Source organism: Falco punctatus (assembly GCF_963210335.1).
Source record: "Falco punctatus genome assembly, chromosome: 2".
In the NCBI taxonomy this organism is placed as follows: Eukaryota; Metazoa; Chordata; class Aves; order Falconiformes; family Falconidae; genus Falco; species Falco punctatus.
The window spans coordinates 86,117,169-86,142,391 of NC_137581.1; the positions used below are offsets into that span (position 1 = coordinate 86,117,169).

At 35.1% G+C, this 25,223-nt stretch overlaps 1 protein-coding gene across 14 annotated transcripts in view; it reads left to right on the forward strand.

Moving 5' to 3' along the window:
• The window catches only part of DMD (dystrophin), a 1,276,803-nt gene that overhangs the window by 1,077,534 nt on the left and 174,046 nt on the right, over positions 1–25,223 (forward strand). For all 14 annotated transcript variants that reach the window (XM_080377714.1, XM_080377711.1, XM_080377709.1 and 11 more), the window contains 4 exons: positions 149–321; positions 3,255–3,411; positions 12,679–12,799; positions 13,459–13,727. In XM_080377714.1, coding sequence (XP_080233840.1) covers positions 149–321; positions 3,255–3,411; positions 12,679–12,799; positions 13,459–13,727 — 720 coding nt within the window. The remainder of the gene's footprint in view (positions 1–148; positions 322–3,254; positions 3,412–12,678; positions 12,800–13,458; positions 13,728–25,223) is intronic.

Here is a 25,223-nt window from a genome sequence, read left to right on the forward strand (position 1 = left end):
TATATAGTACGTGATATTATGGTAAAAGGAGTTGTCAAAACCTGTGCTAACTCTGTGTTGCACTGAAGATTTTTACACCATTTTGAGAAGTGATATTTTCTATGATTTTGCAAGAAATCACATGTATTGTTTTCTATTGCTTCCATAGGAACTACAGGCAGAAATTGATGCTCATACTGACATCTTTCACAACCTCGATGAAAATGGGCAGAAAATCCTGAGGTCCCTGGAAGGCTCTGAGGATGCAGCCCTGTTGCAGAGACGTCTGGATAACATGAACCTCAGATGGAGTGATCTTAGGAGGAAATCCCTAAATATTAGGTAGGACCTGCCTATAGTTGGTGCGTAAGATGGAATGCTGCATTTTGCTGGTAAAAAGGTTTAATTTTGTGTCTGATAGCACTATTTTTGTCTATTTTTAAATGATTTGTGCTATTTTGAATGTTGGCTTAACTTTGTAAGAATGATCAGGTTTTTTAGAGTGAAAATGATAGTAGAGGATTAGGATTTAAGGCATATGATGAGGTTTTGTAATTACAGGAGAGATTAGCATGTTTAAACAGCAACTGTACCCCCCTCTGAATATGGGCTTTTTCTAGAGCTGGGATGACTTATCAATGACTCATGAAAGAAAATTATTAAATAACCTATATTTATGATAAGCTTTATTTCTAAGGCTGCTATTTCCAGTGCAAAACTAAGAATAGCCTTGCAAATGAGACACAAATTATTTAAGATTGTAGCTGTTGTCTGGAGTGTGGACGGAATTACCAAATAAAATCCAGGAGTAAAAGATATCCATAGGTAGTGCCATAAGAGGAAAAATTTCTGCTTGCAAGGAAAAATATAATAAATGTTAATGTTACAGATGATGAAGTGGGGGTATGCAGGCTTCAGTGGGCTGAAGATTGCTTTTCCAAAGGAGGAAGCTTATCTTCAGAAATACAACTTTTACATAGGCAACCCAGCTCTGTTGCGTTCAGTCTCCTGCATTTTTTCATTTGCTCACTTGCTGTGTGTAGTTCAGAGGGCAGCAAAAGGCTGAAGTGTTTTTCAAAGTGATTTATGAAATATTAGCTTTTTTCAGCTCAGGCCCTGAGGGATGTCTGTCTGTGTAATGACAAAAGTCATCTTCATAACATCAATCATTAAAAATAAATGAAGGATGTAAGGTTGAAAAGATATTAGTAGCTAAAGAAAAAGAGACACACATTCCTTCTTCCTTCTTCTGAGGAGCAAAAGAAGAGGGGTATAACCCTTCAAGGTCTCTCTGAGAATTATCTGTTTTGTCTGCACACATTTGAACACATTTATAAATATATGAGTGTATGCATATGATATACACCAGTGTGCACATACATAAACATATATTCCCAAAGGTGAAGAAAGGGCAGAACAAGATGGGTTCTGGGAAAACCTTCACCAAACTGGAGAAGGCCAGAGCACAGCAGCAGTAACAAAACCACTTTGGGTCACTCTTTTTGCACTTTTCCTCTGTAAAGCCAGACCTGGGGATGCAGGGAAGAAGTGAAGACCCCAGGTTCTGCCTCCAGTTGCTGCCTTGCTCTGGAGGAGGTGGCAGCTTGTGTTTGCTGGGAAAAGTGTGAGAGGCAGGAGTTAACCTGATTCTGAAACTTGGCTCCTTGACTGTGCCCCCTCCAAAAGCCCTGTGGTCCTTGCTCTGGCTGTCACCTCCTGCAACTCCCCATACAACATTCTTGCTTCTCTCCCCCCTTGCTGCTCTGGGAGACACCCTGGAGCTCCCCCAGCCCTCGCTGCCTGCCAGGCTGCGCTCCCCCCGCGGCACCTGCGGTCAGGCAGTCTGGCCCCAGCTCACAGCTGCCCTGTGAGAGCGGAGATCAATAGGCAGCACGGTCTATGTGTGCCCCTCCCACATCGCCTTTAAGTTTGGAAAAGGAGTTTTTCCATCACCTCACATACCAGAGCGGCTGAGCTTTCTGTCAGCCTGTGGCTAATCTGTCCCTTTCCTTGCCAATCCTTTTGCCTGGTGTAAAAGGTCAGAAAAAAAACAGAATCCACAGGGCATTTCAAAGAAATACAGCTGTCCTTACCTTCAGCAGTTCCTCATCTCATCCAAACTAAGTAATAAGGTGTGCAAAACACTGAGTCCATATTTATCACGTTTCTTTATAGAGCATTCCATATGAGGTATAGGAGTAGCATTTTCACTGTCAGAAAATATGTGATTCTATGTGCAGTCACTGAAAAAGAAGAGAAATGTTTGAACAAAGCTGGAAGTTTAACAGAAAAAAAACATGAAATAATAGAAAAGCCATCCTTATTTTCCAGTACCTTTTATAACGTACTGTTATGTAATACTGCTTTTGATGTTACCTGGAAGTGATTTAGGAATTTCTTCCCAACCAACAATTAAAAAATGGCATATTCCTAAGTCTAGAGAGACAAAATTTTAGTGTGCTTTATCAATGGTATAAACAAAATTGAATATTTGATCAGCCCAGTGATGTTTCAGTCAGGTATTTTCTCTCCACAGGATTTAGTTGCTGAAAATTAGTAGCTCAACACTTGATCCCAGTATTAGAAAAAACACATTTACACATACACAGAGGAAATATTTGGAAGATGTCCTCATAGTGGGGACCTTGTTTGCACATGGTAGTATCCTGTCTCTTAATTTTTCCAGTGATTCAGTTTCATTCACACCTCTGTTCAAAAGGCACAGACATTTGGGTACTGTAAGGGCATTCTACTGGCTTTAACAATCTCCTCACAACTTTTTTTGGAAAGAATAGCATTGGTTCTCTTATCTTAAAGGTGAGCAACAACATGAATCTTATGTGAGTTTGAACTGTTTGTGTAGCAGTTTAGAGAAATGCCTGCTCTTCTATGAGTTGGAAGACTACTCTCCACATTTTAGTTAATTAATCTCCTAGTAATCCTAAGTGATGACTAAATTACTCTCATGCTAGTCCTGCATAATATTTGTGCACGCTTAGTGAGATTGACAATTCAACACAGTTATTATTGCTGAAGAGGAAAACTGGAGGAAAAAAAACAACCCAAGAGATGGGAAAAGAATGTATGTTTCAGGCCAGGACTTCAGAAGCAAATTTAAATCAGTGTTGCCAGAGTCCAATTCAAAGCTACTGAAGCTATTTAAAAATCGCAAAGTTAATGAAACACTAGGATCTTTCTCAGTAAATAAGCTTGTACAATTTGGGTTTTATTTTCAACGTGCCTGAATATATCTTATATTTAATTCATGCTTTCAGATCCCATTTGGAAGCCAGTACAGACCAGTGGAAGCGTTTACATCTCTCTCTTCAGGAACTTTTGGCATGGCTGCAATTGAAGGAGGATGAATTAAAACAGCAAGCACCCATTGGTGGAGATCTTCCCACTGTGCAGAAACAGAACGATACTCATAGGGTATGATTTTTTTTAAATTATCTTTCGGTCATTGCTTTTTGTTTTGCAGGTTAGTGCTGCATGAAACAACCCTTCTTGGAAAAACTAAGATACCTTTTACAACACATTTAGAGACAATGAAAATTGAACTTCTTGCATATGGGTACCATGTACAGTTTTGAAATACTGCTTAGAAAATCAGACTTTTGGAGAAAGGAGTGTTTACTATCACTCCTTGGATTTTTGAAAAGCAACACAGGATTTTCACAGACCTATCACAGACAGCTAATTTCCATGGCCAGAAAAAATAGTAATCTAATATTATTTAGGGATTAAATAAGTAGTTTTGAATTATTTTCTAGATCAGACATTTCAATTTCATGTGTACTTTTTGAAACCCCATTTTGTTATTGATTTTTGGAACATCTGTTGTTAAAACAGCAATTGTTGCTGAAAAGTAGCTGATACCAGCCCTAACACACAACGATGTGCATCGTGAAATTATTGTGATAACAGACTGTAACTCTCTATAAGTGATAATAATTCCATCAAGGAATTCTTAAGGAAAGGCAATAGCAAACGATTGTATGGGGACTGTTCCAGACTAAGCTTTGAGTAAAATGGAACCTAAATCCAACCCTTGTATGGGAAGTTGTTGGTTTGTTTTTTTTTTAAAAACCCACCAGATGAACAACCCCTAAAATAACACAATACTGCTAAATAATTTATCATACAAAGATTCACAGAGGACTTTGTGTTAAAGATATGCTTTAAGTATGTTTTCTGTGTTGAATCAAGTTCACACCTGTCTGATGCTAACCTAATGTCTTCTTTCAGGCAAACAGCTTTTAATTTGTTATGCCATTGCAGCCTATTCAGGTCTGAATGTGAAATCACAGTTCTAGTACCTCAGCTATGCCTTTTTTTTTAGTAGTGTCATAATGAAACCCAGAAGAAAACTAGTGTTCTGCTAAAATAAAGCTGAAGGATTACTGAATGAAGCAGTAAATGGGGCAAAACTGTTGCTCTGAGAAGGAATAGGGAACCATGTGAAAGGTAACTGGGATAGCATACCCAACTTCAAGAACTCCTATCACTTATGAACTCTATAAAATCCTGTCTAGCCCTTATGATAAGACTTCTGTTTCTTTTGTGTTAGTTTCTGATGAAAACTTTAATCTGGGAAGCACCAGTTAATAACAGATGTCCATAGAGAAACCAGGCCTCAAACCACTAGGACATATCCTTATTTAGTAGGAAGTTGGGAATACAGTGTCAGGGTATTTTTTTTTTTTTTTTTTTTTTTACAGAGAACAGTATAAGATCAAGGGCAAGGACCCTTTCTGATATAGAGAAATTGTCCTTTCATGTTTAAAAGGTAAATGTATGTAGTGATTGGGACGACCCATATAAGTATTTATACTAAGACATTTCTCCACTATACACTATTCCATTTCTTGGAATTTACTTGGATGTAATATTCTAGCTCTCCTCTCCTTCATCCACATGTGTTTTCAGTTAAAATAATGACATTATTGGAAGGTTTTCCCTCCTGTTTGATGACCAAGTATACTTCAGTGTATTTCAAAAAAATGTCTTTAAAATGTATATAAAAAAAAATAGTCATTCTTAATACCATGAGAAGAGAATATTCCAAAACCAGTGATCGTCAGTTAAAAACCATTGAGATACACATATGTAACTTTCAATGTGTGAAATTTACCACAAAAAGGTATTGTTTCTGCAGTTCCTAAATCTCTGATTTTATTGCTTAATGGAGAAATGTGAAATGGTACTATAAAATGAAATTGGATCTGAAATACCTGTGTTTTCTCCATTCATCAAGTGCTATACTGTAAGTATTGCTCTAATAGATTGTCCTACCTAATGCTGAAGGACACATTTTAGAACAAACAGCGAGAAGATTAAGTTTGGAAACAGAACGTGACATACCTTGCTGCTTTAAGTTATCAGGAACTCTGAGTTTGTGAAAATCTGGAAATATCATACACAACCAGGATTGGCTTTTGGCATAAGCAAATAGGCGTTTGTCTACAGTAGCAGACTGATGGAAGCTAGTGGCAATATGGTTTCTCAAGGGCCTGTCTTTACTTAATGGCTGAGAAAGCCATAGGGAATGATGAAAAAAACAAAACCCAAAACCAAAACACCTCACTGTCAGTGCACAATGCTTTTCTAAGATGATATAATGCTTTGCTGCAAGGGGAAGCTTAATTGCATTTCCTAGGTCTTCCTTCTGGAGAGGTGATGTGTAGGATGTGTCTTTCTCACAAAACTTTACTTGAGACTTCAAGCATTATCACAGAAACGGTGAGGCCAAAACATCCATGACTTTATGCAGCACCACCTTTTTTCCCTGTGTGAAAGGTAAGATACATGAAATGTCTGAGGTCTGTCCTACCCAGCTGGCTATTGCAACTTTCATAAAGTAGTTTTAAAGCCCATCCAGAAGATCAATATGGGAGAAATAATATAAATGTTGCTTTAACTCAGCATGACTTTAACTCAAACCCTTTACCTAAAGACAGCTCTTAAGCCAAAACAAGACTTAAAGAAGGGCTTGTGTAGAAGTGTTACAACAAAACTTGTGTTATCTGAATAATGTTTGAGTATTCAAAAACATGACCTTTCCTCCTGGATCAAAGAAATATTTTTTTCATCTAGAGAAATGACTTCTCATAAGATATTAATATTGTATATTGTTTTACAAACTATTAAAAAAGTCCCTAGAGTTCATGGTAAAGGTGGCAAGACATCAGTGATGGACTAAGTGATCTCTCTGTCACTCATTAATCAACTGAAGTGTTTAAAACTTTCAGGGATGAGAAGTGCTGCGTGAAAGTAAGTTATCATTAATAGGTGGAAAGTAACTTTACAAAATTACTCTTCCCACTCCTCCTTTCTGAATATCTTCTCTGCCACATGCAGATACATACAAGACACAAATCTATGGTCATCATGTCTAGTATCAAAACTAGAACTTTTTTGTTCCTTTTAGAAATATGGCTTTTTTCCTGTCCCTATTCTCTAGCACTTCTGTAGTTTAAGGTGAGCCCTTTTTACTTGTAGGTATTCTGAAAAAACACATAATCCTTGAAATTAGGTTACCCTGTCTACTCTTCAAAAGTTTCTTACAGAGAAGGAGGGAAAAGCCACCAGTGCAGAATAATGCTGACTTCAGGTTGCCTTTGACAAAATCTGTTTGCAGCTTGGAGTTTTTCTACTGTATTTTTTTTTCCATGACACTATGGACTTTCTTTTACTCTAAAAGTTTATTTTACAGAAGCAGACATACAAAGCTGTATTTGAATGAACAGCTTACCTGATTTCTGAACATAAGAAAAATGCTTTTAAAAAGGCTTGCACCACAAGTGTAGCAGCATCTAGCTTAAAACCGGAGTGCAGTACTGAAAAGCTGAGTTTTTTCAAGAGTTTTAGGGCCTCTGCTTAAGAACAAAACTTAGTTCTCAGAGTGTTGGAGGTAACAGTAAAGAGTAGTTGAATTTTGCTTTTGAGAAAAAGAATCTGCTGATTGTTCATTTTGTTCTCCTCAATGTCAGTTCTGGAAATCAGTCTTCTTTAAACAAGCTAAGCCTCTACCTATCTGACCAATCTTTTAAATGACACAAAACTTCCAGCTTTGTTTTTTCTGTATCAGTACAATGTCTTTCCTTCTGTGAAAAAAATATTTTTGCCAGGTAAAGCCTGAAGTGAACCCAAGGTAAGTTCGTCATTGGAGAAGAGAAAAACTTTCAGCAGGGGAACATTATTTACAAGCAGGTTAAATGATTGCCATTGAAAAATGGCATGATGAGTGCAAACATGATTTTATGCCTGAATCTTTTTTCGAAGACAGTGTTACAAGCTGATTTTTTTTTTTCCCTCCTTAAGGATGTAATTTATAGAAAAACAAACATACTTAACCTCTCTGTTGTTTAGAAGACCATCTGGAATGTCTCAGACGTTCATAGCAGAGATGAAAGGAAGTTAGTTCTTATCATTAGAATGCTCCTAGTTGACAAGATTGGCTTTAAAAATTTTAAGAGTAAGATTCAGATGAAAATTTCAAATGCTTGAATCTGTGCCAGAGGAGAGCTTGAACTCAACTGAGAGGAGATATCTATGCAGTCAAAATCATTGTTGCATTATAAATTAGAGGTGCTTTTTAGACAAGGAAATTTGGAATTTGTCCCAAATACACTCACATAACCACTTTTCTTTGAACTTATATATAGTGGGTCATTTTGTTGATTTTTGACAGCTGAAGAAGTTGTGTCTATGCCAAAGTCTTAGAATGGGTGAGAGGAGTGGGTGTGTGGGGGAAGTGGGGTGTTGTCAATAATGAAAAATGCTGCTGTTCATCAAAATACTATTTAATTATCATACAGTTTTCTTTGCTTTACTGTCAAAATAATGTTTTATTGAAATAATATTAGTAACTGTACATGTTACAGTTAATCTCAGTTCAGTAACTTGGGCATCATGCAGATAGTCTGCTTTTTCTTTCATTCTTTTAAGATTTGCCACTAGTGGTTGTATTAACAGCATAAGTAGCATTTATGAATATAGAAGGTAATTATTAATGATTCCTTGGAAACACAATCACATGAAATGTATAGCAGCAGTGCCTAAGGAGTATAATTCCTGCATCAGCACACTAACTTTTTCTGGTGGCACAATTTTTATCTGCTTTTTAAAATTGAAGTCAAAACCCTTTTCTAAAAAGCATTCTGGTTGTGAAACATCTTAAATTAATTTTATTGTACCCTTTCTCTTCAAAATTAATTAAAAGCAAAAATATCTGCTTTTATAATAACAAATTAATGTTAGTTTTACTAATGCAAGTCCCTTCTCGTTATATTGTCATCTTTCAAATTAAACCATCTGTGTTTCTCCATCTACGGAGCTTTAAAGACACTCATGAAGAGGTAATGGAGGTTTGAGATAAGCTGATCAATATAGGCATTATTAAAACGGTGGACAGAATACCACTACTGCTGTACTGTTGATGACAAATAGAGATGCTTAAATAAAGTAGTTTACTTACTTTTTTTTTGTGTGTGTGTTGGGTCATAAATTATGGGCATTCGATTTCCACTACAGTCACCATGAAGTGTGGAAGAAGTTAAGGAATTCAATTAAAGTAGCCTAAAGTCATTAGCTGTAAATTAGACATTCATTTAGGCTAATTCTGCTTTCAGTGATGGCCTTCTTATTATAAAGATGTGTCAGTCAGGGCTTAGATAGATAAATACTTTCCTTTTTTTTTTCTCAAAACCCCAGAAATTTTAATTTGTTGCTACTTAGGATTTTTATTGGTAGTGTGTACATATTTCACAACAAAACTTTAATCAGAAAAGCTGGCTTTATTTTCATACAGTAAGAACATTTCTTGGAATGGGATAGTGCAAAATGAGCATTCATTATTTTTAATGCTGTTCTGTGCTTCTGCTTCAGCCTCATGTTTTTTTCATTCTTTCCTTTTAAAATTTCTTATACTGAAACATATTCGAAACTCACTTGGTAGAAGTCTGCAGATCAAAACCAGAGAAGGCTATGAGAATTGTAAATAGATCTTAAGACCATACTGTGAACTTTTCAGAAACTCAGGATTTACAGACTATAATCACACCCACCAGCTCCAATATACAGAATGGAAAAGTTGGAAAATAAAAAATTTAACACATAGGCATACTGTTTTCCTTTAATAAAAGAGAAAGAGAATCTTCTTGTTTGTGACTAGATACAAAATATACAAAGTCGGAAAGTTCCCATTAGCATTTCTCTATTATATTGAGAAGATAGATACAATGATTCCTGTTCACATGGTTTATGGGATGCAGTGTGCATATCTGATTATGTTATCCTTGTTCTGTTGCACAACAGATGCTGGGGAATGTGGCTTTAAACGTTTTTCAGAAATATAACGCCACTAGGTGTATTTGGTTGGTATGGCTTTATACAAAAAGCAGTATAAGCAGAAAGAAGGTATTTTGCGTCCTTCTTATTTTTTCTACATGTACATAGCTAGGGTTTACCTGACTACAGCAGCAGGAGTCCGTACAGCAGTACTACTGATTCCAAATACATAGCTTAAAGGCATTTCTGGCTTTCAAATATGCTATCAGTTGGTGTAGTTCTGTGTTCCCATAGAATTTCTGTGACTCCTTCCTGCTCTTGGTGCATGTGAGAACAGACCTTTTTGCATGTGCCTCCTGTTAGACTGGTTTGGGGAATAGACATTTCTGAAGAAATAATTTGTCTTTGGAGATGTTTATAAAGCATATTATATCTTTAAGCTGTTATGCAATTGTAGTGTTAAAAAACCAGTATTACTGTTGATGCCACTTCTAAAACTATCAGATGAAAGCAAAGCCCACAGTCCACGGAGGAACATTTTAAGTTATGCTACCTGCTGCCTTACTTGAGCTGCAGACCTGCCTTACATCAGAATGATGTAACGTGAGGTGAGCACAAAAACTAATTAAAGAAACGGATTTTTCTCATTTGGAGGCATGAAAAAGGCTTATTATATTTCCTCTTTCCATTGCACTTCATGCAAGCGTCAAGTATGAATTATAAAAATTTCTAAACCTAAAAATGTCTATGTTAAAGAGTTTTAACCCTGGAGTAAGCCCACTCAGTTTTTATGCAGAGTAATATCCAGTGATAGTTTACTTGTTAATATACAGTACTTTTTGTGAAAATCAGTGTTGGTTCTTATGGGTCAACATGATTGTTGAAAATATTTATCACAGATATTAATCAAACAGTAGATTCCCTTATGATAGCAGATACACCCTGTGAAAGGGTCCTAGTTCCTTTGAGGTACATGACACAAAATTAACATCTTTTAATTACTTAGTCGCTTTCTTCAAGAAAGCACGCATTGTTAAAGGGTTTTCCTGATTCACATTTACAAACCTTACGGTCAGTTCTTGACCACTTAATAAAAACTTTATTTAAATATTTATAGTAAAATAATATAGTCATTTCCTTAAGTTTATTTTCCTGAAATGTATGAAGGATTTTTTATCTGTGACTGCTCATATTATAAACTGCAGGTGTGATTCTCATCATTAGTTCTGTTAAGTATTTCCTGTACAGAGATTGTATATCAAATATAATTCACAGTGTAAAGAACTTTTTAATATTAAATTTATAATCTTTCATTAGTTTGCATAGAAAGCCAAATTTTGTTTAATAATTAATTAACCTGAATTGGTAAATTTATTATGTTAGAAGCCTATAGACTCCCTGTGTTGTGAAAAGAAATTTCTAATCCCGGCAGTAAAATATCTGTTTTCCAGTCATGGCATATGGCTCTCCTTTTTTCAGTATTGTGTTTTGTGTTACCTCGCACTATTGTTATCTGCATATTTTACCTCTATGCTACTTGAAAACAGTATGCATTCGATATTGTTCCATAAATAGAGAAGAAAATGTTGAAATAAAAGAGTGGTAAGGACCGTTTAGATAAATTCAACACAGCATGCAAAAGACCCAATGCAACGTGCGATCCGCAGGCTAGGTTTCATCCACATTTTTGTGTGGTGAACATTTGGATTCAGATTAATGGAATTGTCGTGGTTCAACCCCAGTCAGCAACTAACTACCACACAGCTGCTCACTCACTCCCTACCCCAAAGGGATGGAGAGGGGAATCAGGAAGGAATGCAAAACTCGAGGGTTGAGATAAGAAAAAAATAATAAATAAAATAAAGTAGGGGGGGGAAAAACAATAATAACCACATTATTGTAATGAAAAGGAGGGAGAAGGGAAGAGGAATAAAATACAGAGGGAAGGGAGAAAAAGAACAAGTGACACACAATACAATAGTTCACCACTCACTGACCGATGCCCAACCAGTCCCTGAGCATCATTCATCAGGCCCCAGCCAACTGCCCTCAGTTTATATAGTGAGCATGACATTCTGTGGTATGGAATATCCCTTTGGCTAGTTTGGTTCAGCTGTCCTGGCTGTGTCCCCTCCTAATTTCTTGTGACCCTCCAACCTTCTTGCTGGCAGGGCCTGAAGAAACTGAAAAGTTCTTGACTTAGTATAAACATTACCCAGCAACAACAAAAAATATCAGTTATCAACATTATTCTCACACCAAAACTTAAACAGCACTGCACCAGCCTCTAAGAAGAAAATTAACCCTATCCCAGCTGAAACTAGGACAGGAATCTTAAATTCTCTTTAACAAAACAAACAAACCTCAAAAACCAAAACCAAGCCTGAGATTATATATGTATACTTTCAGTAGCCTACCAAAATTTCATATACCAACCTTGAGAATCTTACTCATGGTCATTTTAAAAGCAGGGAATAGAAGAGAGATAGTAAAAGGAGCTGTTGGTGGAGGAAGGAAAATGCAAAGAGGAAAGAAGAAAAAAAGGCAAGAAAGAAGACAGGTGCCAGAAGCATGGCAGGAAAGGAAGATGAAAGGCAGAAATACAGTTGATATGAAAAGGAGCAGAACATGCCACCAAGCAATGATAAACATAATGATATGGAAACTGATAATAAATACTGATTAATGCAACTAAGAATTAACTATTTCATAAGGACTACTTTTTGCGCTTTAATTTTTACTCATGCAGGCTAGATGGCATTTTTGAATTTTCACTTTGGCCTTGATACTACATTTCAGAAATCTCAGTTAATGTAATTTTGGAAGAAATACAACTACAGCACTACTGGAAAAGATTATAATTTAATATACTGCATTATTTTATTTTGTTATTAATTGTTGCAGATTAACATGTCAATATCCATAAGTCTTTTTTTTTTTTTTTTTTTTTTTTCTCCTTATGATGTAACAGTTGCCAGCAGCAGTTGCAAAGTGATAGCTGTAAGACATATCGGATTTCCCTTCTCATTCCAGTAATTCTTGCTTTCAAGAGCCATCAGCCATGCTGGTCTGGTCCACTACAGAGCCAGGCGAAACCTTGCCCCTTGCAGCTCAGTTCTGGAGTTGACCCTGATGTTAAACAAAAGGGATCCCTCTCACAGTGAAAATTTGATCAGCAACCTTGTGTACTTTGCAGCATGCTGGCAGAATGTTTGCTCCTTTGAATACAATGTGATTTCAAGTTAAGCAAAAGCTGATTATCTCTTTTACATTTTTTTTTTGTAACTACTTGTAATACACACATGGAAGCTGTGGTTGGAAATTTTGTTCTTAAATTGCTGAAAACAAAGGCTAGCACCCAGTATTTCTTCATATATCCACTTACGATAATTTTGTTTCATCTCTCAGACTTTCAAGAGGGACCTGAAAACAAAAGAACCTACTATCAGGACTGCGCTTGAGACTGTGCGGATCTTCTTAGCAGAACAGCCTGTGGAGGGACTGGAGAAGCTCTACCCAGAATCAAGAGGTAACTGAAGAAAGAGCAGCATAATGAAACATTGCTGGAAAGATCAGTGATGATCAGTGATGGTTAAATAAATTCTGCCAGCCACTGTGAAAGTGTTCCTTTTGCACTCCAAGTTGAATGTCAGTATTCAGAAACTAAGCTAAAAATATAATGAAAGAAACCCTTGGTGATCCTTCTGAACACTATGGCACTAAATAGACATGCATATTTATAGGAAGACTTTGAAACTGGCTTTAACTATAGCTGTAGGCCCATTTGAGGTCTGAAGGATGCAATTTAATTTAAAATTCAACTTGTAATCTCAGTACTACAGAAGCTCCCAAACCCACTCAAATTCAGCAAAAGATTCACAGTGATTAATATTTATGTATGTGCAGAAATATTTTGCTGAATCAAGACACAGCTGATAAACTTTCAGCTACACCCTGCATGTTTAAAAATGCCTTTATGTGCCTAAACACATACTGTGGTTATCTGTATGGTGGCAAGATTTAAATTTGTTAAGAAATTTTCAAATGAAAATACATTAATAAAATAAATTTCATGGGTGCCTTTAGTTATGAATAGTTTCTCACTGAGCTCTGAACTTAACCAGATGGCAATTATTTTTTTTCAAAGACAAGTATATGTCTTAAAAGCCTCTTGACTTTCACATTTAGAACTGTCACCTGAGGAAAGGGCACACAATGTCACTAAACTTCTCCAAAGGCAAGCGGATGAGGTCAGAACTGAGTGGGATAAGCTGAATCTACAGTCTGCTGATTGGCAAAAGAAAATAGATGATGCCCTTGAAAGACTGCAGGGCCTTCAAGAGGCGATGGATGAACTGGACCTGAAACTACGCCAGGCTGAAGTGTTCAAGGGATCTTGGCAGCCAGTGGGGGATCTGCTAATTGACTCTTTGCAGGATCACTTAGAAAAAGTCAAGGTATGTGTCAGTATTTCAGTATTTCTGAGTATGAAGTAATTGGCTTGTTCGTTGTATGAATTCCCAAATCAGGAATTATCTTTCAAATGAGAAATTGATCACTTTGTATCATAGTCATTTATATTTTATTTAAAAAAAAAAAGAAAAAAGAAAGTACATGTAAAGAGTTTTATAATTTGTGCAATTAAAATGGAATTAAATCAACATTGAGAATGTATATTGCTAACATGGGTAAAAGCACTACAGGAATGTGTAAATATCCTCAACACACTCACTGTTAACTGAGGAGATGCACAGTTAACAGTAAAGAAAGCAAAGAAGAATAGATAGGAGAATATATGATAAAAGTATATAAAAATAATTCTGTTCTTTATTATATTTTTATAAACACAATGAGTACATATTTGTGCCTATACATGTAGAGTATAATTTAAATAATTTAAGATATATTGTTTTGTTGTTTTGCCATGATGGTGGTATCTGCTGTCTTATTTGATAACTGGGCCTCATAATGTAAGATAGTTAAAAAAATAAAAACTGGAAAAACTGTCATTATTTTTTTTTAGCAATGCTTATCTGCTTTCAACAGTTGTTTCATAAAATCTTGGCTTATTGAGAAACTCACGAGGACTTGTCCTCTTTCAGCATGACTGCCATGGACAGACTTTATAAATAATACAGGATTCCTTCAGCTAGAGCACAATAGAGACAGTTGCCATTTTGATAAGAACAAAGTGCCTCTGTTCCATTCACATAAATGAGATTCATCACTCATTTTGAAAGAGACCTGAGCTGACTGTTATTTTCCTTAGTAGAACATTAGGATCTAAGAAACAGAAAATAGAATGACTAATGGCAAGAGAAAATGCCTTTTAAAAATCAAATGTAGTTTATGAAAAAAAAAAAAGTGTCCACAAGTTTTAATCACCCAGAAAGTTTAATGAGTGTCCTGTACAAATATTATACAAGACAAATGAAATACTTGGTGGCTGATGAACAGAGCTGCAAAAATGTGTTTATCTTCATTTAAGTTCATAAATGAACAGAAGACACCTATTTATAAGTTCTCAAAAAGTGCCTTCTATTGTAACTATGGGGTTTTTTTATGATTTTGAAGAAGATATTCTGAACAAAAAGTCTGAATCTCTATTACTGGAAAACAAAACAAGTCATTTAATTCTAAAGCTGTGACCATAACTGTTGACTCCATAATTATAGTGTTGAATCCTGTTATGGTTTAAAAAATAAAATAAAATAAAAAATCCGTCCCCGAGGACATAATGAAATTCTAATAACAGCCATGACAAAACAGAAATCTTAACACTTATGAAAAACCAGGGGTACTATCAATCGGTGAATTTCTGTTTATTCCTTCTGTAGTCTTCATATTAGGGTCAGGCAGAAACCAAGACTGTTTCAAGATTTAAAATTAGATGCTACCACCTACCCAGTGATTTTTATCCTATTTCCACCACATTTACTTAAAATATTTATTAATATAGACTTTCATAAGTCTACACCATAAGATTATCAGCTAAATGGTAAACAACAAAAAAACATACAGAATATATTCATATCCTTATAAGCTATAACTTTTCATTATATATATGTCAACTGTAGTTTGCTAGATGTACACACATGGCTATTGTGCTTTCAGTACCTTCTAAGTGATCATAATTACCTTAGGTAATACAAGAACACAATAGGCCAAAAGCTGAATACTATTAACTGTGTAAGTAGTACAATAATTGCCCCAAAATATGCTGTCTGGAAAGTGTGCATTGCTCTAACGAGATGTAATTCCAACATAGATACTAAAGTCAATTGCATGTACTAATCAGGCAATATAAGAATGCTTGTGAAATTAGTAACTACCAAGAAAGCTACAACTGTGTCTGCAATTTGAAGGCCTATATAAAACTGTGGTTTAGGTTTTGTAGTTTTTACCTCGGTTATTCATATTTATGACATTCATATTTTTTCTTAGAGTGAAATCTATTTTAGAAAAGTAAATCAAGACCAAAAAATTATGCAACCCTAAAATAGACTATTTAAATCCTTAAAAAGTTTTCAAGTTTGCATTTGTTACATGTGAACTGGCTAGACTATAGAAACTATATAGTATATAGACTATAGAAACTTTGATCTTGATCCTTTATACCTGTAGCATGCCTACCTAAAGTATACAAATATTTAAAATATACTCACAGCCCTAGCCTTAATAGCTGGGTTTAATTTATTCAAAACCTAAACCAGAGGGTTTAATGTAAATATATTACCAGTGACAGGAGCAGTAAGACATGATTTAGGCCCCGTTTTATGTTGAACATATTTGTTCTATAGTAAGTTCATTTTTTATGTACTCCCTGTCTTGATAAGTTTAGATATAACCATTACTAATATTTCAGTAATAATGATCAACTTTGTCAGTTTATCTCTTCCCTCTCCCCGAATTCTTTTTTAATTAAACCCAAACAATTGGGAAGCTATTTTTTTTTCTGCTTTGTTTGAAAAGATGGAAGAGAAAGATTATATTTTGGCTACTTTTCTACAAGAATTTAAAGCAAACCTAGGCCTATCTACAAAATGTAACACATTTATTTTGTTCATAAGACCTTAACAACAAGATAAACCAAAGTATAGATAACAGTATTATATTCATAGTTGCTGTCCTGGTTTCAGCCACCTGGTTTCAACCACAACATTTGCTTGTAAAGAAAATTGTTGCTTTGAGAGGAACTTTGTTACTAAAAGACTTGCTAGTCTAATGCCCCAAAGTCTTGATAAGAGTAAGAAAGCTATTATGGGAACATTTACAAAAAAGTATGTAGAATTGACTCAAAGCATTAGCCAGGTGAACAGCAGTGCCTGCTTTGAGTGCTCCACAGAAATTAAGAATATCACTCCTAGTCTAAAGTGGAGGTCCAATGATGGGAAGACTAAATGGGCAAGAGAGATTTCTGGTAGAGGGACAGGTGGAGGGAACGAGAAGCAAACTCCAACCTGCTCAGTGCTGAATTGATTCCTCCTGCATCCTGGTTACCTTTTCCAGTCTACAAGACCAGTCCTTAGCTCCAAAACTGCAGTAATCCCCCAAAGTGCTGTATGCATATGAGAATGGAAAATGAGTTAAAAGCTGTTGTGGAATTCCTGATGCATAATTTCAAAATGTACCTTATAATCAAGATTGGGAGAATCACTCAGACATTTGACTCAGCTCTGCAGAAATTAGATGCCTTTGATGTCTGTTATTTGGCCTGTATAAGCTGGTTTAACACATGCCTGGTTACTACCGTTTTCTTCTTGCTCCTCTTAGTAATTAATTCACCTAAAGGTTAAATACTTTTCCTTTGAAAATGGTTCAATTAAAAAGTAAATTTGCTGAAGAAGACACATGTTATATAGCCTTCAGTTAAAAGTTATCAGTAAACAATAAGGTTTTTATCTTTATAAACTGTATTATCAACCAAACATTGATATATTATACATTTCTCATCCTTGGTCTGGTTTTAGTGATGTGTGTCATAATGACTAATGATATTACAGTGTGAGGGAGAATACCTATTTCGCTACATACATCTAAGCACCCCAAGCATTTTCTGAGCAAATCTTTGAAATATTGGTCACATATGATTGCATTTCTTGCAAATCCTCCTATTCAGGATCACAGTAGCCTTCCCAAACACAAGCTGATTAATAACTTCCAAGGGAATAAGTTTACCCAGTGCCATTTGTCACTGTTTTCTTTAGTTACAGTTGCTGGAACTCTTAAGGTCATGGTGTAATGCTGAACTACAAAAAATAACAGATCTTTGATCAGTATTAATGGATTATTATTATTATTACAGATCCTTGATCTGTATTGATGTACCAATTGGTATTTGTCTCTGATTCTAAGGACAAGTGATAGTTTCACGCGACTACCCCAAAGAACGCAACCTAGACTACAGATGACCTATAATCAAAATCTCCTTCAGACTTCTCTGCTGTCCTATGTTATTCTCATTTTTTTCTTCTCTCATATGAGTGAACTTATCTTCAGGCTGTAATATAACTTACTTTAATACCACAACTTCTTTCTCTCTTTCTTCCAAGTGTACCTTTCTGACCATTAAAATCCAAACCATCACTTACTTAATCATCTTAAATTCAGTTCAGGCCCAAAAGAATGTATAAAATGTCCCCCAATGGCCATTGGCTGATCATTATGATTGTAGTTCAGATCATAGTTTAGACATGGCCTGGGATTTCTACTTCTATCTGTAAATTCAACAGATGCTTTCTTCTTTTAATCATTAACAAAATTTTCTCTTTTTCATCAGAATGCCTAGAACACTTAGGATCATGAGATCACCACTCAGTTGTTATATTAAGCTTTTCCTGGTATGCAAGCGATACGCAGTCATACCTGCCTCATCCATTCAGTATCTTATTCAAAGGCCCATCCCAGGAATTAGCAGCATCTTGCTTCTCTTTCTTCCCAAAAGACTCTCTTTTGCTCCATACCAACCAAGACCTCGGTAATGGTTATGCTGCTAGCGGGCAGCAATCATTACATGTCATGCTGATACCTTGTCAACGTTTTGTTATCTGTCTGTGGACATCTGCAGAGAAATACTAATAGGAATCAGTACCCTTAAGAAGTTTTAGACTGTGATACTCTTGCATTCTGAAACATTCTTTTTTAAATTAGAGGCCACCTTTTTAGGATGTTGTGCATAGAATTTTGTGACTGAGAAGGCAGTTTTAATGGTTTGGTTTATTGGTTACTAAAGGTAGTTCAGCTACTCCCACATACTTATGAGAGCACAATGCAAAGCACTTTCTTATGCCAGTGATACTCTACCACCTCACCAGTGGCATGTAACTGCTTCAGTTTTCTGCCATACACAACACTATAAGTGAACACCAGGTCCCCTAGACTCTGTGGGGGATAGAAATCCTTTCTGATATTTTATTTTAAACTACTGTAAAACAAACAAAAAAATTATAATCAAGAACAGGCAATAGTGGTTTCTTTAAAATAGAAGCATGTATCTCAAGAACATCTGCCAAATAAAAGCTGAATTGCATAGCCCTATTTTCAATTAACTCCATCCTGTTATACAATGATTTGTTCTTCATTGTCATGTAAAGAGGGCACCTTGGCTCAGTACGATGACTATTAATTTTAACAAGCAGAAAAGAATTCAGTGACATAAGTCTTCTATTTTCCTATGAGTAGTTTTCACAGAAGTCTTGCTTCTTAAGAACTGGTTGTTGTTCTTGCAGATTCACTTTTACAGTTATCAATAAAGCAGTTACATGGGAAGACTATGAACTTTGCATATAGATTATGGATTTTAATGTACTGAATGTAACAAGTGTATTCACAAAGGCTGTAAGTATGCTTTTAAATTCTTTTGTCACAGCCTATTTAAGTTTTAATACAATTTCTATTTTCTATAGAATTGTGAAAGAAAAGGCAAAGAGTGATTCATGCAAGTACTACATAAGTAACCCTTTTTTTCTGAGATGTCAAGCCTGAATTATATGATGTTTATTTCAGACTTTCTTCAGTATAATTGACAGTTGTAGCCAATTGTATGTCACTCACAAGTAAATGTTCACTGGAAAGTGTCAATCGGAAACTTCTAATTTGTAAACTGAGCAGAGTTTGCAGTTATGCATAGGTCAGAAATTTGCTCATCATCTACTCCAAAATGCCTTTACATGTGCACTCGACCCTTTTGTCCCTAGTCATCTCTTGTCTAAATGAGATAAAATGTAAGATAACCCCTTAAGATAATTAGTTAAATTCCAATTTTGTTCATATGTGGCCATAGAGAGAAAATATATAGATTTGGCAAGGTTAAAATACCATATTATTACAAACACTCTAACACTAAAACAGCATCCTCAATTACCAGACAATGAATGAGCATAGGCAGTTAATTTAAAGAAAAATAAAAAGCCTTATATATTCTTCTGTACTTCATTTTGGGTACTGTTCAGCTACTGCTGTGCTGAAAAGAGATGTTTCAGAAAAGTGGACTCTTACAGTGCTATTATGAGGGAACTGTGCTGACAGCTGCCTGCAGTGGAGATTCTGAAAGCAAAGCGAGTTGTTGAATTTCTAATATGTGTTCTCGTTCATAGAAAAAAAAAATCTTCCAGAATTATTTGAAATGCTTAGGAAATTGATGATTTTCTATCCTTCCTGAAGAAAGAATGATTTTTATAAACTGGTAGGGATCACATATAGGAAAATTAGTGAATGACATCTAGTAACAAGACAATAGTCCACATTCATCCCCTCCTAGCAATGGAGATGTAAACTTGGCATAAAGAGAGCAGTTTTAAATAGGTCTGCAGAAACTATGAAAGAAATAATTACCTGGACGATGTATTGAATAATCAGAATTTCCAACCAACTAGATATCAATAGCAGTACTAGATCCATGTTAAAGCAAATTGTAAGTGGCCCTAAATACATTGTTTCAACAGTTTCAGTACTCGTGGACTAGAATGTATTTTGACAATTTACAAGCATTACTCCCTACTATAGCTATACTCTCTATTATTCTTAGATTTAAAACCACCAAAACCACTAAAGAATTCCATTTTTAGAATTTTAGAGTAGGAACTAAGATTTTATTAAGTATTTTTCAATTGCTTGTACAATTAAAAATGACAGCATCTATTGGTTGAAGCTGAATAGGAAACTATTTGCCTGCAGAGTAGAAATGGAAGTATTAATGTTTTCTTCAGAACACAAATGAAGTAATTAGTTACAAATGCTTCTCAAGTTTACCATTTCATACACATCTTTCTGTGATAGAATCATGCAATAATTACTTATGATGTCTCCTTAGACTACTTGGAAATGCATATACATTTTTTCATTTTAATTTGAAGCCAACTGTCACCACCAAAGTCTATAATCAATCTGAATTAAATTGTCATATTTTCTTTAGTTAAGTCTCTTAATAGATTCTGTGCTGGACTCCGTGATTTTAAAAAACTAATTCATACAGAATAGCATTTACTCCTAATCCATTTTGCCAGCTTTCCACACCCAAATTTTCCCTGAGAAAATTAGAGAGGAACTCTGTAAACAACTTTTGCATGTGTGAAATATTTGTATACCAGTTTGTTCTAATTAAGATACTATAAAAGGAAAAGAAAATCTAATGGCATTCTAAAGGATTTAAAGGTTTTAAATATAAATACAGTCAATAGAAATAGAATTTACAAAATGGCAAAAACTCTTCAGCATCTGTTTTACTGCTAATATAAAACATCATGAGTATGTCAGAACATAATAGACTTTAAAATAAATCAAAATCGTATTTAAATTCACTGGAACACTTTGTCATCCTACAGGTATCCTTATTATAAATAATATTTTTGTTAAATTACAACTTTGTGGAGTTTTGTATGATGAAAGCAATAGCTGAGGTTTGTTGAATTTGTTAACAAGTCAACTTTCAGGATGTTGTAAAATATCTAAGACACTTGAGCTAACCACATAACCTAATTGGACGTACAGCCTGTTGTATTGACTTTAGCATTTTTAAAATGTAGTTTTATACAACAAAGAATTTAGTAGAGTTGTTTTGTTGTCACTATTGGAGGCAAGTTTAATTTTCTAAGGTTTGTTTTAAATATGAAACAGAGTTAAAAACCATGGAGTGCTTCATCATGTAGTTGTACCAGCTGAAGTTAGTTCTGCTATGCTTCTTAGCTTGTAGGAGATGAAAGTTACTCATTTGTGTCCTGTGGTCTCTTAATCTCAATCTAACAGTTTATTAAACAAATTTTTTTCTCATATGAAAAAAAAAAATATTCACAAGTGGTTATTTAATATGTAATAGTCATGTAATTGCAACTGCTACAAATTAAATCTAAAAATCTCATCTACTTTATGTTGCTGTGTAATCAGTCGCATGAGACTGGAGTGTTTGTTATGGCAACAGCCCATATCTAACTCATTTTAAATACCTGAAGCAAACCATCACTCCTTCTGCTGACTCCTTTTGCAATAAGCTATACATTTCTGATTTTATATTTAGATGCTACATTTTAATTACAGTGAATGCCTTATGGAGACTAGGTTACATATGGTTTTTTTCTATACAAAGCTACCTATTTTAAGGGAGAGTACCAAACCTTTTTCACATAGGAATAATAAGAAAATTATGAGCAGGCAAAGAAGCAAAATCTTAGAGTAGTCTTTTTAAAATTAGGACTGCTCTTGGGCATACTACTTATTGGGAAGCAGTAACATATCTGAGATACAGAAACATTAATGTTGCTCTGCTAACAAAGAACAAACAAAAAATGAGTATTCTTCAACTATTTTGGAAATCAAAAAAAACTAGTGTGAGAAACAGCTACTTGTAGACCATCTTGAAAAAGAACCAGCACCCAGGAAGGAACTGCACCAGATTTCACCTGATTTACACCAGATTTTTTAAAATTCTATTAATACAATTATTAATAGAACAGTTTAATTATTTTGTCTTTGATTAAGGTCTTTGGACGTAACTAATACGCTTAACCTTTCCCTGACAGTAAGTGCAGAATAATTCCTGAACTCTAAAGAAGAACAAAAGATGACCTGTAAAAAGTGGAAAGCTTTTCTACCTCCAACCCACCTTCATAGATCATGCTGTTATTAGATCAACAGATTTCATTCAGAGGCAAATTTTTCCTTGTATGAACTCACCCTGCTGATTTCAGTGGGAGCTCAACATGCATATCTGCAGGCAGAATTTGACTTTTTAAGTATTGGTAATCTCTGATCTTGGTTCCTGATAGCCTGCCGAGAGAACTGACTAATACATGTATAAAGACTTGTCTGTCATTTCATGCCTCTGAAGTTCAGAATTTAGGTCAGACCAGAACATTTTTAAGAGATTGCTCTTTATCAGTTCATCATAAATAAGAAAGGGGCTTCAGCTTTTTGAAGGAGAATTAAACATTAATGTTTAGGTTCCTAAATGGCATGGTTATTGCAGGGACTCTAGCATTTAATGTAGGTTTTTGTTTTGTTTTAAATTTGCCATATAAACACAGCACATATAGAAATTATTTTGATGATCAAGTATTAACATACCTGGACATGACATTAAATGAAAGATGCTCTTGAACTGTTATGATTCTGTTCAAAATTTTTCTTTCTCTGATAACCTCAAAATGTAAATATTTGTCCAAGAAAAAAAACAACTAAACAAACAAACCAAAAAAGCCCCAACAATGCAAGTAACATGTTTCATTTTACTATGGAACCATTTTTTCAGGCTTTTCTAAGGGAGTGTGAGCTCAGGAGGGTAGGTGGCTAAAGGGAGAAAAAGTATAATGCTTCTAACAGAAATATGATCTGCTATATATAGTCTACTATTGAAACAACACTACGTAAAGCAAAAGAACGTACAAAAAGTGAATATATAATGAGAAACATGTATGTTCAGTGAGACGTGAGAGGAGGGAAAAGACAAAAGGAGCACTAGAAATGAATTTTAATGTTGTCTGCATTCTGTGAGGAGGGAGTTATTTCCCTGATGATAAATCTGCCAGTACTATGTTTTTAATGAAATCTTTTCTTAAAACATTGACTCTTGTATTCCTGGGAATGTATTTTGGTGTTCTATAATGATAATGTTACTATGGCATGGGCAAATCAATGAGCAAAATAAAATTAATTTATCAAGTTCATATGCTGGTACACAGTAATTATTTAGGGACTGCTTGAAGTAGGGAGTGCAATGAATGTTAGATTGCCTAGGATGTCTATCAGTGACCCACTGCGCTACACTTTTCTCATTTTAATCTTTATATATTTAAAGCCTAATAGAGTTTTATTCAATTTTTTTCTCCAAGGTTAACCCATAATAAGACCTTATAACTGCTACTTAGCACTTTTATAGTGCTTCTTGTGTTCCAGATGTTATAAGTTAATCTTCTCAGCTTCTTTCTGAGACTGCAATAGAAGTAGTATTATCCCCAATTTACAAATAGGGCAATTGAATCAGTAAAACTAATTTGTCCAGGCAGCAGTGCCACTCAAATTATTTTTATTCTTTTTACCTTTTACCTGCAAATTGTTCTATTTCAGTTGGGTTCGATTATCCAGAGGATTAAGAATGACAGTTTTCATTGGTTTCAGCAGGAGCTACAGCTACTCATCTCCCAAAGCCGTAGCCTGCTCTCCTTCAAGCGGTGGCAAGGCAGCCTGCCATCCAGGCACCTTCAGCCTCAGTTTGGAAAGGTGGGCGCTGCTCCTGATGCGGTTTTCCAGCCTGTGCCTGGTGCTGCTGTAAAAACACTATGCCTCTTTCATTTTTTAAGTTTTATTTAACTGTGTCCTTTTCAACATTTTATTTTAGTATTCTTTCTTTGTAAATTATCTTAAAAAGTAGATTGTTCTTGCTTCTGTTCTACTAAAATCTTCTGTTAAAACTGGATTCCCTTATCTGGCATTGTTCAAGGATGGTCTTATCAGACTTTAGAAGTTTAGGAATTTTGGCCTCAAGATTTTGACTTGGGGTTTCACCCATGTCCACTCCTCGCAGGAGTGGTGAAAAAGGTGAAGATTTCAGCAAAACAGTTGAACAGTCCATCTGACCTGCATTCTTCTGTAAGTTAGAGACTGGATGGACTGCAATGACTCCTTTTGGTCTTAAGCTCTATGAAAAACCTTGTTGCCCTTGCTAGAGCTAGTAATTATCAACTTTATGAGGCTAAATATTATGAAATGTTTACATGGTTAATTTAAAGACATATTAGCATCTTGTAAGCAAACATGATCTTTCATGTTGGAGAGAGGAGAAAATAAATATTTAAAATTAAAATAAAGTTCTGTATATGATTATTGTTAGAAAAGACAGGAGGAGTTCCTGGGGCTTCTTGTCTGAATAGTTTTAATGTTGGTTGAGTGTCAGAATACAATCTGTGCCTTACTAGTGTCTAAGTTAAGCTTTTGTATGGCCATGTAAAGAATCCATACTTTCCTCCTGAGATACAGGGTCTGCCTGCTGATGTCTGGAAGCCTTGAGGTGTTTCGTAGTATCATGATACCCGCTGTTGCAATCTTTCTGGCTTAAACTGCTTCCTTTTTTTTTTTTTTTTTTGTCAGTGAAATACTACATTTGCTTTTAAAATACCATGCTACTTTACAACACAACAGTGGTTTACTTTGTAGTAACTGTTTTCTGAGGGCAAGGTGAACTCCTGTGAGTTTCTATTACCTGAAAGAGCATTTGGTAAGGAACACAGGTTGTTCAGCCTTTTATGTTCAAATATATCTAATATACTTTTTTCACAAGTTAACTAATAGGGATAGATGATGTGTTATTAATGGTTTAAAAACAGGTTTGGCTAAGGCTCCCCAACCTAAGCATATATATCTTTTCAAAGCTTTTAGCTTAAATAATGCTGAATAAAACCACACTAAAGGATAAAGTTTCTTTGTAAAAATTCCTTTATTTTCTGTGTCCTTCATGCAGCACGTGT